General features: G+C 41.2%; 1 protein-coding gene across 1 annotated transcript; it reads right to left on the bottom strand.

Annotated features, from left to right (window-relative positions):
* Window positions 1-2,159: 2,159 nt before the first annotated feature.
* LOC147621298 (uncharacterized protein At5g02240-like) lies at window positions 2,160-6,075 on the bottom strand. The gene is made up of 7 exons (XM_086823997.1): window positions 5,797-6,075; window positions 5,184-5,455; window positions 3,524-3,560; window positions 3,256-3,353; window positions 3,109-3,170; window positions 2,879-3,002; window positions 2,160-2,768 (listed from the first exon to the last, which is right to left on the bottom strand). The coding sequence occupies exons 1-7, from the start codon at window positions 5,873-5,875 to the stop codon at window positions 2,649-2,651; spliced, it is 792 nt and encodes a 263-aa protein (XP_086680123.1). The 5' UTR covers window positions 5,876-6,075; the 3' UTR covers window positions 2,160-2,648.
* Between the last annotated feature and the right edge of the window lie 6,018 nt (window positions 6,076-12,093).

Below are 12,093 nucleotides of genomic sequence, written 5' to 3'. Positions count from 1 at the left end.
ACAAGTTCACAAGGCTTTGATACCAACTGTAGAACACTTGTGTCCATGTGCTAGATTTTTCAGAGAGGAAAAATTGTGACGAAATCACACATAGCACACACGAGTCCTAAATTAATGATATGTATTATGTACAAGAAAAGAATGTTACAACTGTACAAGTACAAAAGATAGTCGACCAAATGAAGACGTCAAATCACAACCCAAACACTGCACTTGAAGATCTCCCAACCAACCCAGGCTCTTCAGGTAAAAGACTGGTTTTGAGAAATACAATTGATGAATTCCTTGGGGGTGTGTGTGTGTGTGTGTGTGTGTGTGTGTGTGTGTGTGCGCGCATTAGTGCTAGTCAGTGTGCATATGGGATTGTCGTCTTGGTGAGAGGACTGCCCATGAGCTAAGACCACTAGCTGATTGCCATGTGGCACCTACTCCTACTGCTAGCATGAGCATGCCCACTAATGCACGCTGATCTAAATGCTCCTCTTCATGGATGCCTACCTTCAACACTATTTTTTATTGCCTCGCCACACCACTATAGACCACGGGGTCTTACAAACCCTTGTCAAGCGAGATCCACGACAATGGTGCACTAAAGATTGCGCACACGAATCTTGACCGTCCATCTTCAAAGTTAACTCGAACAAGGAAACTACATTGATGCATCGCGAAGTAATATAATGGCTTGAAACCACATGATTCCATTGCTTGAAGGTATAGTGTAGTGGTAAGATGATTCCATTGGAGACCCAACATCTTGAGTTCAAACCTTATTTTGCACATAATATCTTGCTCCAAATTTTTCTAAGTCCCAAACCCAAATTCACCCTATCCCATGATGTAGTTTACTTGTCAGAGTTTACATTATCCGACATAGTTTACTTGTCTAAGTTTACTTGTCCGAGTTTATTTATCCAACAACCCAAAAAAGGCGTCGCGATTTAGATCAATGTCATCCATTGATATCACTTAACAAAAGTCTTTTTAAGACCCCGTGGTAAATAGTACTGAGGATTTCCTAGCTTTCCTGAATAACTTTAGGTGTGTCACTCTCTAATTCAAGACTTTATATTTCAAAAATTATATATGTGAAAATAAAAAGGATTTCCCCACCAAGAACACAAACAAATTAGAAGCATTCTCAGATTGTGTACAAAGGACATGCAATTGATCAAGAGCATTCAACTATCCTTATCTATGGAGTAAGAGCATGAGTAAGGTGGATACAATAAGCACATGATAAAGTACCCAACTTGAGAAAAAAAAATGTGGGGTGGAATACAATCATGCATACCACCATCACCTCAACAAGTGGCATCAAATCCCTAGCCATGACATCAATGTCCCAATCAATAAACTTCCTCACATTATATTATCATGTATCATGTATATTGAGTATAAAACTTGCCAAAAAAAAAAACTGACACTTAAAGATCACATCTTTCTAAGCTATTTAGCATGGCTCTATTACTTGAATAAGGTGGGTGGTAGCAATTTGGGAGTACGGATGGAAATGTCTCTCCACTAGATTGTGCTTTGTAAAAAACTTGTATAGCCTCTTTGCTAGTACTATTTTGTGAGCAATAGTTCTTATGTATGTTAGCATGTAAAGCACATTCACAATGTTCTACTAGCTCAAGGAACTTCTCACTTTTACGAACTACATGTGGATCTCTCTGTAAGATTGCATGTGGAGAACAACTCGTCCATATATATTTCATTATTATGTGGATAATACACTTCCTATGTCACTTCCCTTGAACCCTAGTTGTCTTCGTTCTTCTTACCAAACTTCCATTACCCTCCTAAGTCAAGCTATTATTCAAGAGATCTCATCAAGGCTCACATTTTTCAAACTTAAGCTTCACTTACATGTTCATTGCCTAGCTTTCACAAGGTTTTTTTAATGGAAATATTATGAAGATGGAGAGAGATTGTTTCTTGTTGAGAAGCACCATTAATTTTATCTTTCTAGTTTCAAAGCAAAAAAAAACATTTCCCACCATATTAAATTCTTAATCAAGTCAAATCATGAAACAAGCTCTTGTACAATTTAGAGCATTACATGATCTACATTTTTTTGTTTGATGTAAAAATTGGTACTAAAAAAAGATGCCACTAGGGTACCCAAAACCTCCTTTGCGGGATGCACGGGCACTACCACTACTACAATAGGAATATCATGTCGTATGCTACGAAACTTTCTTTGATATAGCTTGTAAAATATAATCTTTCTCATGCCATGGATAGTATTGTATCATTTTGGTCTCATAGACCCATTGGGCCCTTAGGAGACGTTTAGTATAACTTTCTTTCCCTCTGAAAAAAAAAGTTGCATTGCTATAGAGAAGAGCTTAATACCTGTGCTCGTTAAACTAAGCAACCTCGTGCTCTTCTTTACTCTGAGCCTAACATATAACGACCATCTGCTTTCCTTGTATTGTCTTATGTTATATATACAACAAAGGTAGGCGCGAAGGACAAAAAATGGACAAAGGAATGTTGCCCGTTCATGCCCTATTTTGCTTTATTTTTATAGCATGATGCTAACTTTATAGGTGGGCATCCAAGATTTGTAAACACCAAAGATAAGGGTCTATACAAAAAATATATACACCCATGCTGACAAGTGGGTCATCCTCCTAGTCCAGTTAGAAACTCATTTGCAACTGGCTGAAAAAAGCTTTAAAATCTTTTGTTGGAGTTCCTTGTCCCTCTGGTTTTGCAGCCAAGTCAAAGGCTTTGTTTTTAGCCTCCTCATATAAGAGTGCCTGGAGTAATATAAATATAGCATCATCAGTAAAAAAGACTTGTAATATAGATAAAAAGACTTGGAATATATTTTTCCAATTTAACTAGAATACAAGAAGAAGACACATACCTGAAGACAGACCTCTGCAACATCTGCTCTTGGGACTGTCATGTGTTTAGATCCTAAGAGGTCATCATCCTTCCCTGCTAAGAGTTCACGCCGGCCACCTTCTGCATCTTGCAATACACCAACTCTGGGGAACCAATTTCCAACTTTTGATTATCCCCACAGTTCAAATTCAGAGAGAGTTTGCAAAAACCATCAAAGCTGCAATCACATAGCTGCAAAGGGCTTGATACCTGACAATAGTGTATGGTACACCAAAATCTCTCAAATACTCCTCCGACTTGTGTTTCCATATCTAAAGCAGATGCCATATACATGGATAAGAAGTTGTATAGTGATCCTTCACACGTGTCATTTTTATACATTTCTCTATGCCTTACCAGAATCTTTCCATCCCCCAAGGCATTGAGTGGATGGTCTGGGTTTTTTCCACCCATTGAGCTAACCAAAATTATATGCTTCACACCCTTGTCTTTTGCTGCAAAGTTGCATCACGTGACGGGCATTTCATGTGGGTTAAAAGAGGGCCGCACAAAGAACGAGCTAGAAAACTATTCAATAAAGCCAAAAAAAAATACACGTTAAAAAAGGACTACTTATAATAATAGAATGTTCTAAATCACTTTCATAAAGATGCTGCACACTCACCAACATCAATCTGATTCACTTGACCAATCCAATCTACCTGTCCAAAATGACCAAAAAAAACCCATCAACCTTGATATAAGCATCCCAATGATTGCCTTGATCCAAAAACTTAGTTTACATGTGTCGATGACACTCACACTAGTCTCTCTTTTCCACGATGAGAGATACCATGGATAGCATTGTATCACTTTGGTCTCATAGACCCATTGGGTCTTTAGAGATGTTTAATATAACTCTCTCTCTCTCTCTCTCTCTCTCCGTGCCACACCAAGGGGTCTACTGTTGTTTAGTACATTTTAGGAAAGCCTCAACTTGGAAGATAGTGGCCAGTTGTAACATCAACTCCCTGACTTCATTTACGAGTAAATGTGTGAGGAGGGTAAGTATGTTACATATTTAATACTAATCCTCGAGATTAGGGCCTAATCTGGCAGAGTTAGGGTGCCCTGAGATTAAGGAAAGCACGCGGATGCAGGTGGCTAATGTTCATTATTAATAAATCCATGTGAACTAGCTATTTATGATTGGTTGATTATTTATAGCAGTAGTTATCACTATATAAGTGAGGTGCGGGTTATTATTATTATTGTTACTATTATTACTCACACTTGGACCAAGAGTAGTCATACTCTTGCCATGGACATGGCGGATCACACAAAATCTTGCTAAGGGTCTGTATGGGCAGGCAAGCTCTGGTTGTATGGGATGCCAGGGCTGATTTGGCATGGATCAGTGGGAGTGAGCTTTAGCCCTGAGGGGAGGTCTATAGGCGCGGTCCGTGGCTAGGTGGTGAGCTTGCCTGCACCCTTCTATGTTGTTTGTACTAACCTTGTGTTTAGCCTGTGATTTAGGTGATTTCCTAGGAGGATTTTACACAAGGTAACACTTCTATAGCATTGTTCCCAAAAATCTTAATTCTTCAGAGACCATTAATAACAACTCATCTCATCTATAAGAGAAACAAATTTACTGATTATTGTCTTGTTGGTTGTAATCGCTTTGTTTTCTATCATCCAAACATCTCTACGATCATGCAAGTTGTATCCTTAGCTAGAATTACCAAAAAAGGAGCCAAGATCAAGTTTTTCAAAACATAGAACATGAGAATGGTTGGTCTTCACATCAGAACACAATTTTCGACAGCCTAAGGGTTGAAACAATTATGATTTTCACATATAAAAACATAAAATCTTCATAAGACCATAAAACTTTAAAAGGTAGGCTGCACCTCTATTGAAAGACGTCCTTATGGTCAACTACTTTGGAACACAAAAGGGAATTGTTCTTTGCGAAGGCAGCTAAATGTACTCCTCTAGCTTCCAGATGGAGGCGTGGGGGGACATTTCGAAGTAAGACTACATGGCTGGATTCAAAAGTAAAGGAGTGTAGAAGTCTAGGGGAGAAGAGAAATATGGTTAAAGGGTTCCATTATGCCAGTCAATAAAGTGGTCATGTGGAGCATCAAGGCCAATCAAAGTGCTAAGTTTCTTGATCCCAAAGTTTTATATGTTGGAGCTCCCCTTGTGAGTGTCCTGATGCATGGCCCTTGCGATCATGCAACACATGCCATGGCTAATAATCTATAGAAACACATGCCATGGCTAATCATTTGTAGAAAATCATAACTAGAAAGAATATGCATATGAATGCCATGACGTACCTGTTCGGGGTGGCCACCCTCATTGAAATAGAACTCCGGGCCATGTCCCGTGCTTGGGTTGACGCCTTGCTTGATTTTAGGGATGGAGCTGGTGAGGATGATGAGAGCATCAATGTCGGAGAATACATCCCACAAGATGTCCCGCTGAGTTATATCGGCCACAAACACGTCATCAGCACCTCCAACCCACTCCTTGCTTCCTTGCGACCGCACCAGCCCTCGGGTCACCAACTGGCTGTCTCTGTCCTTAAGCTTCCGATAAAGGATGCGCCCTACATCAGGGATAACATCACTACAATATCACAACAGTACGGATCAAAATCCCATGGTCAAGGATCAAATTTCAGGTCCAGGGATAACATCACAACAGTACGGACAAGATCCCATGGTCAAGGATCAAATTTCAGGTCCAGGGGTAACATCACAACAGTACGGATCAAAATCCCATGGTCCAAATTTCAGGTCCAGGGGTCCGGGCATAAAATTAATCAGGGAAAAAAAAAACAGTATAGACTGGTTCTTGTGATAGGGAAGACGATGCACTGCACGCTAACTACCTAGTTGCATGCTGCCCAGATATGCATTTTGCATGCTATCTGATAGGGTTGCGTACCTGTTCTTCCACCTGCGCCAGTCAAGAGGACCTTCATGGTACCACCAGGGCCTGCCGTGGTGGCACGGGGGTCTCCCATGCGCCTGCTTGTTGAGAGAAAGAATGGCTTTCTTGCTTTGCTTTCTCTCTCTCTCTCTCTCTTTTGCAAGTTCCGTCTGCTCCACCCGCTCTAGAAGATACAACACTCGGCTTTCGTGACGTGGATGTGCGTGCGCGTGTGTCTCTAGAGAGATTTAGAATTTCAATTAAAACATACTAAGATCAACATGAAAAGATCCATCAAACCAGTGGCAAGATAACAATTAAATTTCCCATACTCAAAGTAAATGTAAATCCCTTAATGCGGAGTCCTCACCTACAACTATCCAATCAAAAAGCAATATACTCCTGAAGCTTGGGAGTGTAGGCTTCAATAGACACCATAGATTGTTTTTTACTTACCCGAGGGTCCATGCAACAACAGGGGGATTTAGAAATCAAAACTCAAGCAGCGGATGCATATAAAAATTTCCCCAATTTCAAAGTGAGGCCTTAGTTGCCACACGTAGTATGCATTATATTTGGTCCTAGTTATCACGTTTAAGATTTAGACCAATCTTGAGTTAAGGCATGGTCCTAGAGAATATATCGAATGCAAACCTTGGCTATGTGACTTGGGAAACCATCTGAAGGGACATGGTGCCTTGAGAGTGTGCTAGACCACCCCGCATATTATGCCTCTATATGGGGAGGAGGTGCAAGGAAGTCCCACAATATATGGACCCTTACCTGGGGTACTTGGTCGCTATCACGCCTAGATAGGGATCTCCCATGGTAATTGCCTTAAGGGAGTGGAAATAAGCGGATGTATATTTGTCAAAACTAGTGACAAAAACATTTGGCCTTTCCAATTTAACAGGGCACATCTGTGCCTAGTTGACCCTGGCTCGAAAAACAAAACAAAAAAGTATAGTAAAATTATTTAAATGCACCAAATCCGAGATCAATCTCGTATCATCATATTAATGCTTTAACTAGCCTAGTTATATTATAAGCTAAGAAAGAAGGCAACCTATTGAGCTAACCAAGTATACACATAAATATGGAGCATAGTAAAAATATTAAAATGCACCGTATATGAGCGAAAACAAAACAAAAAGGCATAATAAAAATATTAAAATGCACCATATCCAAGACTAATGTCGTATCATCATATTAATACTTTTACTAGCCTTATAGGCTAGTAAAAGTATTATAGGCTAAGAATGTCGTATCATCATATTAATACTTTTACTAGCCTTATAGGCTAAGAAAGAAAGCAACCTATTGAGCTAACCAAGTACACACATAAATGTGGAACGGTGATCCTAGGGCAGTTTGTAGAGAATGGTGAATCAACTTAGGCAATCCACAAGCTGTATTGAACAAAGACCCAGCTTGCAGCAGCAGATACTGCATGTCTACATTAGTAGGCTGAGAGCGAAATTAGTTGTATGCCAGAGGTAACAAAGGCATAATACATGAAGTCTTCCTTCTTTCAACTACATTGGGCTATGATAGCATATAACAAGACAGAGGGTACCTTGTAGCATGAGGAGTAGCTCAAGTTTATGAGAGAGATTGCCTATATGCAAAAGCCTCTAGCCGCCATCGCAAAAAACCCACTTAAGGGAGGAGACTACCTTTTTAAGCCTCAACATTAGGTTTATTAACCCCATGAAGTGAGAGAGAGAGGGAGAGAGAGGGAGAGAGAGGGAGAGAGAGAGAGAGAGAGAGAGCTCTTTAGGAAAACTATGATAATAGAGATCAACATTGGTAGGAGATAGAGAAATGGTAGAGTGGGTTTTGAGATCAATGATGTTAGTAGAAACAAAGAGAAATCATGGTGCCACTATTAAAAATTAACAATTCTTCTTTGATTGGCATGTACTTTGGGGGTCAATGCAGACTCTATAGGAGTAGCAATGTATTCCCCCACATTTGGTGATTACTAAGGAGTTAGGGCACCCAAGTTGGACGCCTATGTGACATGTGCGGTTAGGGATCAACAACTCTACTGTGCTGGAAGTCGCCGATCTTCCATGTGATGATTCACCAGATGGATTTCAACCATGTCCAAGGGTGTATTCAGGTGATTATGGAAGATCAACCAAGTGCTAGCCTCCTCTAGTGTGCAGCAGGTGAGTCGATCTTCCATGTGTTGATTCACCAGATGGATTTCGGCCATGTCTAAGGGTGTATCTAGGTGGCTATAAAAGTTGCCTTGGAATGTGAGATTTAAGCAAGGAAACCCCTAGGTTCTTCACATCGTCTTCATTGGCTTCTTCTTGATAGTTGTGGTGGTACTACCGATTGAGATGTAGTCCCCCTTTGTGGGATGATTCAAGGATCTGGGGCTTGTAGATCTGGTTATTGAGGTGGTTGAGTGGGGTGGAAGCACTAGGCTTTAGGATTGAACGATGGATGTATTAGGGGCTCCCGTGTGGTGGAGGATAATGCAAATAGATTGATGTATTAGGGGCTTCCACAAGAGAATGGTGCGATAAATTGACGAGAGGGTTATGGTATTAATGGATAAACCAACATAGAGATTACATATTAAACATTAAATATAATTATATCATAAACCTTCATTCAGACATTCAAGATTATGCAATACACATATTACTGAACATTACAACACTTGCTCTATGTGCCAATGTCATGAGTGTGGAAGATAGTGCGCTAACCATGTTTCAACATGATGTCTCCATAGCTATAGAAGCATGGACCTTGTTACAGATCCAATTTGAGACCACAAATCCCTCAAGGATTTAGAATCTTGAAAATTAGCTTCAACAAAAGAAGTTGAATGAAGGTGAAATGGTGGAGGTGTTTCTCACCCCAGAATCAAAGATCTCTATAACCAGATCGTTGCATGAGTGTGCTCTCTCAAGATGGTGATTTACATGAGGAGGTGTATGTATCACAACCTCTTGGTTTTGTTTGTTGTAAAAGGAGAAGAGTCTAGCTCATCCTCATTGTTTTAGGGTATTACCGCCTAAGTATGATAGCTTTGTTACATCTTTGAATGTTGGTGGTAGGCCTACTTCTTGCACATTCGAGGAGTTTAGTTCATGGCTTCGAGATGAGGATGCATCTCAATGGTGGGGACCAGGCTTTCTCTACTTACATAAAGAATAAGGGTAAGGATTATAATTCTTTAAATCAAAAGAAAAAGGTTAAATGCATGGCCAAAGAATGTAAGAAAAAGCAAGTAGATGCCAAGAATGGCATTCTAAAGACCAAGGAAGTATCCAATCATGTTACAAAAATCCACAGGGCCCAAGATGATCTTGGATTGCCATGGGAGGTGAAATAATTATTTTGTAGTTATTAGAATGTCTTTATGGGCTAAGTCTACACCGTAGATGGTGGCACGAGACTATGGCCATGGACCCACACGACCATGTCAGGGCCACCCCCCATATACAAGCCCATATAGATACACGACTCCCTCTAGCTTCTACTACAAACGCTGTCTTTGCAGTTCCAGATTAGCCATTGAAGCTCACTTTACAAGAGCACATGGGTGTGGGGATTTTTCATTGTATCACTTTAGTAGTATAATATTCTTCTTTATCTCTATTATTGTGCAATTTGAGTTTTGAAGTTTGTTGGAATTAGGGTTGCAGGAATGCACACACAACTTCAAGAAGATAAGGAAGCTTGAGCACAACACAGTAGTGTATTATAAGTGCCAAAAATGAAAGATAACAAGCCCTAGAAGATAATGGGCGTATATACAATGCACGGGGGAAAAAACCTCCTAGTGAGGGAAAAAGTGCCCCGGCGGTCCTAAGTGTGTTCACACACATCACTACTATAATATGGTAACAAATCCCCCCTGGAGTGATGCGGTGAACAAGAGCTAGCACTCATGTATAGGGAAGTGCCTAGCTATGTGGACGAATCCACAAAAGGGAGTAAGCCCAAAGCTTTGCGAAAAGCTTCGAACTTCTCACGAGGCAGAGCCTTTGTGAAAAGGTCTGCAAGGTTATCCTGTGTTGGCACATAAGCCAAACTGATCTCTCCTGCAGAGAGTCTCTCCCTGACATAATGGTAGTGCACCTCAATGTGCTTCGTACGAGCATGGAACACTGGGTTCCGCGCAACTGCCAATGCGCTCTGACTGTCAGTGAAGATGGTGGTGGCAGATGGCTGCCCAACACCCAAATCAGCCATAAGGCGTCTGAGCCACACACACTCAACCGTAGCTGTGAAAGCTGCCCTGTACTCAGCTTCACAACTAGAAGTGGCCACAGTAGGCTGCTTCTTGCTCAACCATGATATGCATGAGCTTCCAAGCATGAAGCAAAAACCACTCGTGGACACGCGTGTGTCATAACAACCAGCCCAGTCAGAATCTGAAAAAGCATGTAAATCTGGCGGCAATGATCCCCCCTTGGGATAAAACAACCCAAGATGCCGAGTACCACTCAAATAGCGAAAGATACGCTTCACTGCCTGCCAATGCTTAATGCCTGGGCTATGCATAAATCTGCTCACCTGTGAGACTGCAAACTGAATGTCTGGCCTCGTAATGCATACATAAATGAGGCAACCAACAGCTGTTTGATAGAGTGTGACATTAAAGTGATCTCCAGCATCATGAAGACTCAACTTCAAACCTGTCTCCATTGGAGTAGCAATAGGCTTGCAGTCTTCAAGGCCAAATCTCCGCAACAATGTTTCAATATACTTTGTCTGACACAAAGCAATACCTCCATCACACTGCTTAAATTGTATTCCCAAATAATGATGCAAATGCCCCAAATCTGACATCTCAAAAGAGGCATTCAAATCAGCCTTAAAATCAGCAATATGACTCTCATTTGGTCCTGTGAGCAGCATGTCATCTACATAGAGAGCAATGATTAGATGTACACCATCCACACGTTTAGCATACAAAGTGCTTTCTGTTGGACTATTCTGAAACCCATGTGCAGTCAAATATGCATGTATTTTTTCATACCAAGCTCGTGGAGCTTGCTTTAAACCATATAAAGCCTTTTTTAACCTGCACACTTTGTTTTCCTGCCCTCTTTGAACAAAACCACGAGGCTGCGATACATACACCTCCTCATGCAAATCTCCATTTAAGAACGCAGTCTTTATGTCCAGCTGATGTACATTCCAACCATTATGAGCTGCTAATGCACAGATGCTACGAACAGTGGTCATACGACATGTGGGAGCAAAAGTCTCATCAAAATCAATGCCCTTCTCTTGAGCATAACCTTTTGCAACAAGCCTAGCCTTATGGCGATCCACTGTGCCATCAGGCTTACGCTTCAATTTGTATACCCACTTAGTGCCAATGGCCTTCTTGCCAGGGGGCAAGTCACACAAAGACCATGTACCATTCTTCATAATAGCATCGTATTCTGCTTGCATAGCAGCCATCCAATTTTCTGAACTTTGTGCCTCATCAAATGAAACAGGCTCACTTTCATCGCACATACTAGAAACAGCCAATGCATAACAATCTGACGCATAAGAGGCACCATGAGAGCCAGAACGAGTGCGACTAGACAAAGGGGCATCCAACTTGCTGTCACGCAAAGTCTGCACCAGCCATCTAGGCATATTCCTAGAGCCCTCAATCTCTTGTCTCTCATCCTCAAGTGCATCATGCACATCTGCATCAGATATAGGCTGATCTGTGCCATCATTTAAAACCTGCATAGGCTGAAAACCTGCCTCATGAGGTATTGCACTTGACTGTGCACCACTGAAAAGAGGCAACAATGTATCATAGACATCACGTGAGCTGATATCTGTCTCCTTAGTACATGAAACCAAGGGCTGAACTGCATCTTCCACAAATACAACATCACGGCTAACCAAAATGCGCTTTGTCTGTGGATGATACAAACGATAGCCTTTGCTCTCAGCACTATATCCAACAAAAATACATTTGACAGCTTTGTCATCCAATTTTCTGCGATGTTGCACAGGCACTAATGCATATGCCAGGCAACCAAAAACACGTAAATGGCCAACAGATGGCTTGCGGCCATGCCAAGCCTCATATGGAGTGACAACCTGTAATGCTTTGGTGGGACACCTGTTTAGTACATAAGTGGCACACATGACAGCCTCAAGCCAAAAACCATGTGGTAGACTTTGACTCTTAACCATACATCTTGCCATTTCCATGAGAGACCTGTTTTTTCTCTCAGCCACACCATTTTGCTGTGGTGTATACGGCACTGTACATTGGTGTTTTATCCCACGCTCAGCCAGAAATGCATTAAATTCTGAAGACATATACTC

This window comes from Cibotium barometz, chromosome 30 (assembly GCF_041138505.1).
Source record: "Cibotium barometz isolate CiBa-2024 chromosome 30, ASM4113850v1, whole genome shotgun sequence".
NCBI classification, from domain to species: domain Eukaryota; kingdom Viridiplantae; phylum Streptophyta; class Polypodiopsida; order Cyatheales; family Cibotiaceae; genus Cibotium; species Cibotium barometz.
Note: the sequence above shows the minus strand (reverse complement) of the source record. Positions and strands in the feature narration are given on the sequence as shown.

Bases quoted from the DNA above. Each gene is read 5' to 3' on its own strand.
- LOC147621298 (XM_086823997.1), bottom strand. From the start codon at position 5,875: ATGGGAGACCCCCGTGCCACCACGGCAGGCCCTGGTGGTACCATGAAG. The intron at 3,354-3,523 runs GTGAGTGTGCAG...GCAACTTTGCAG, and splicing joins AGTGAATCAGATTGATGTTG to CAAAAGACAAGGGTGTGAAG. The intron at 3,171-3,255 runs GTAAGGCATAGA...CATCTGCTTTAG, and splicing joins TGGGGGATGGAAAGATTCTG to ATATGGAAACACAAGTCGGA.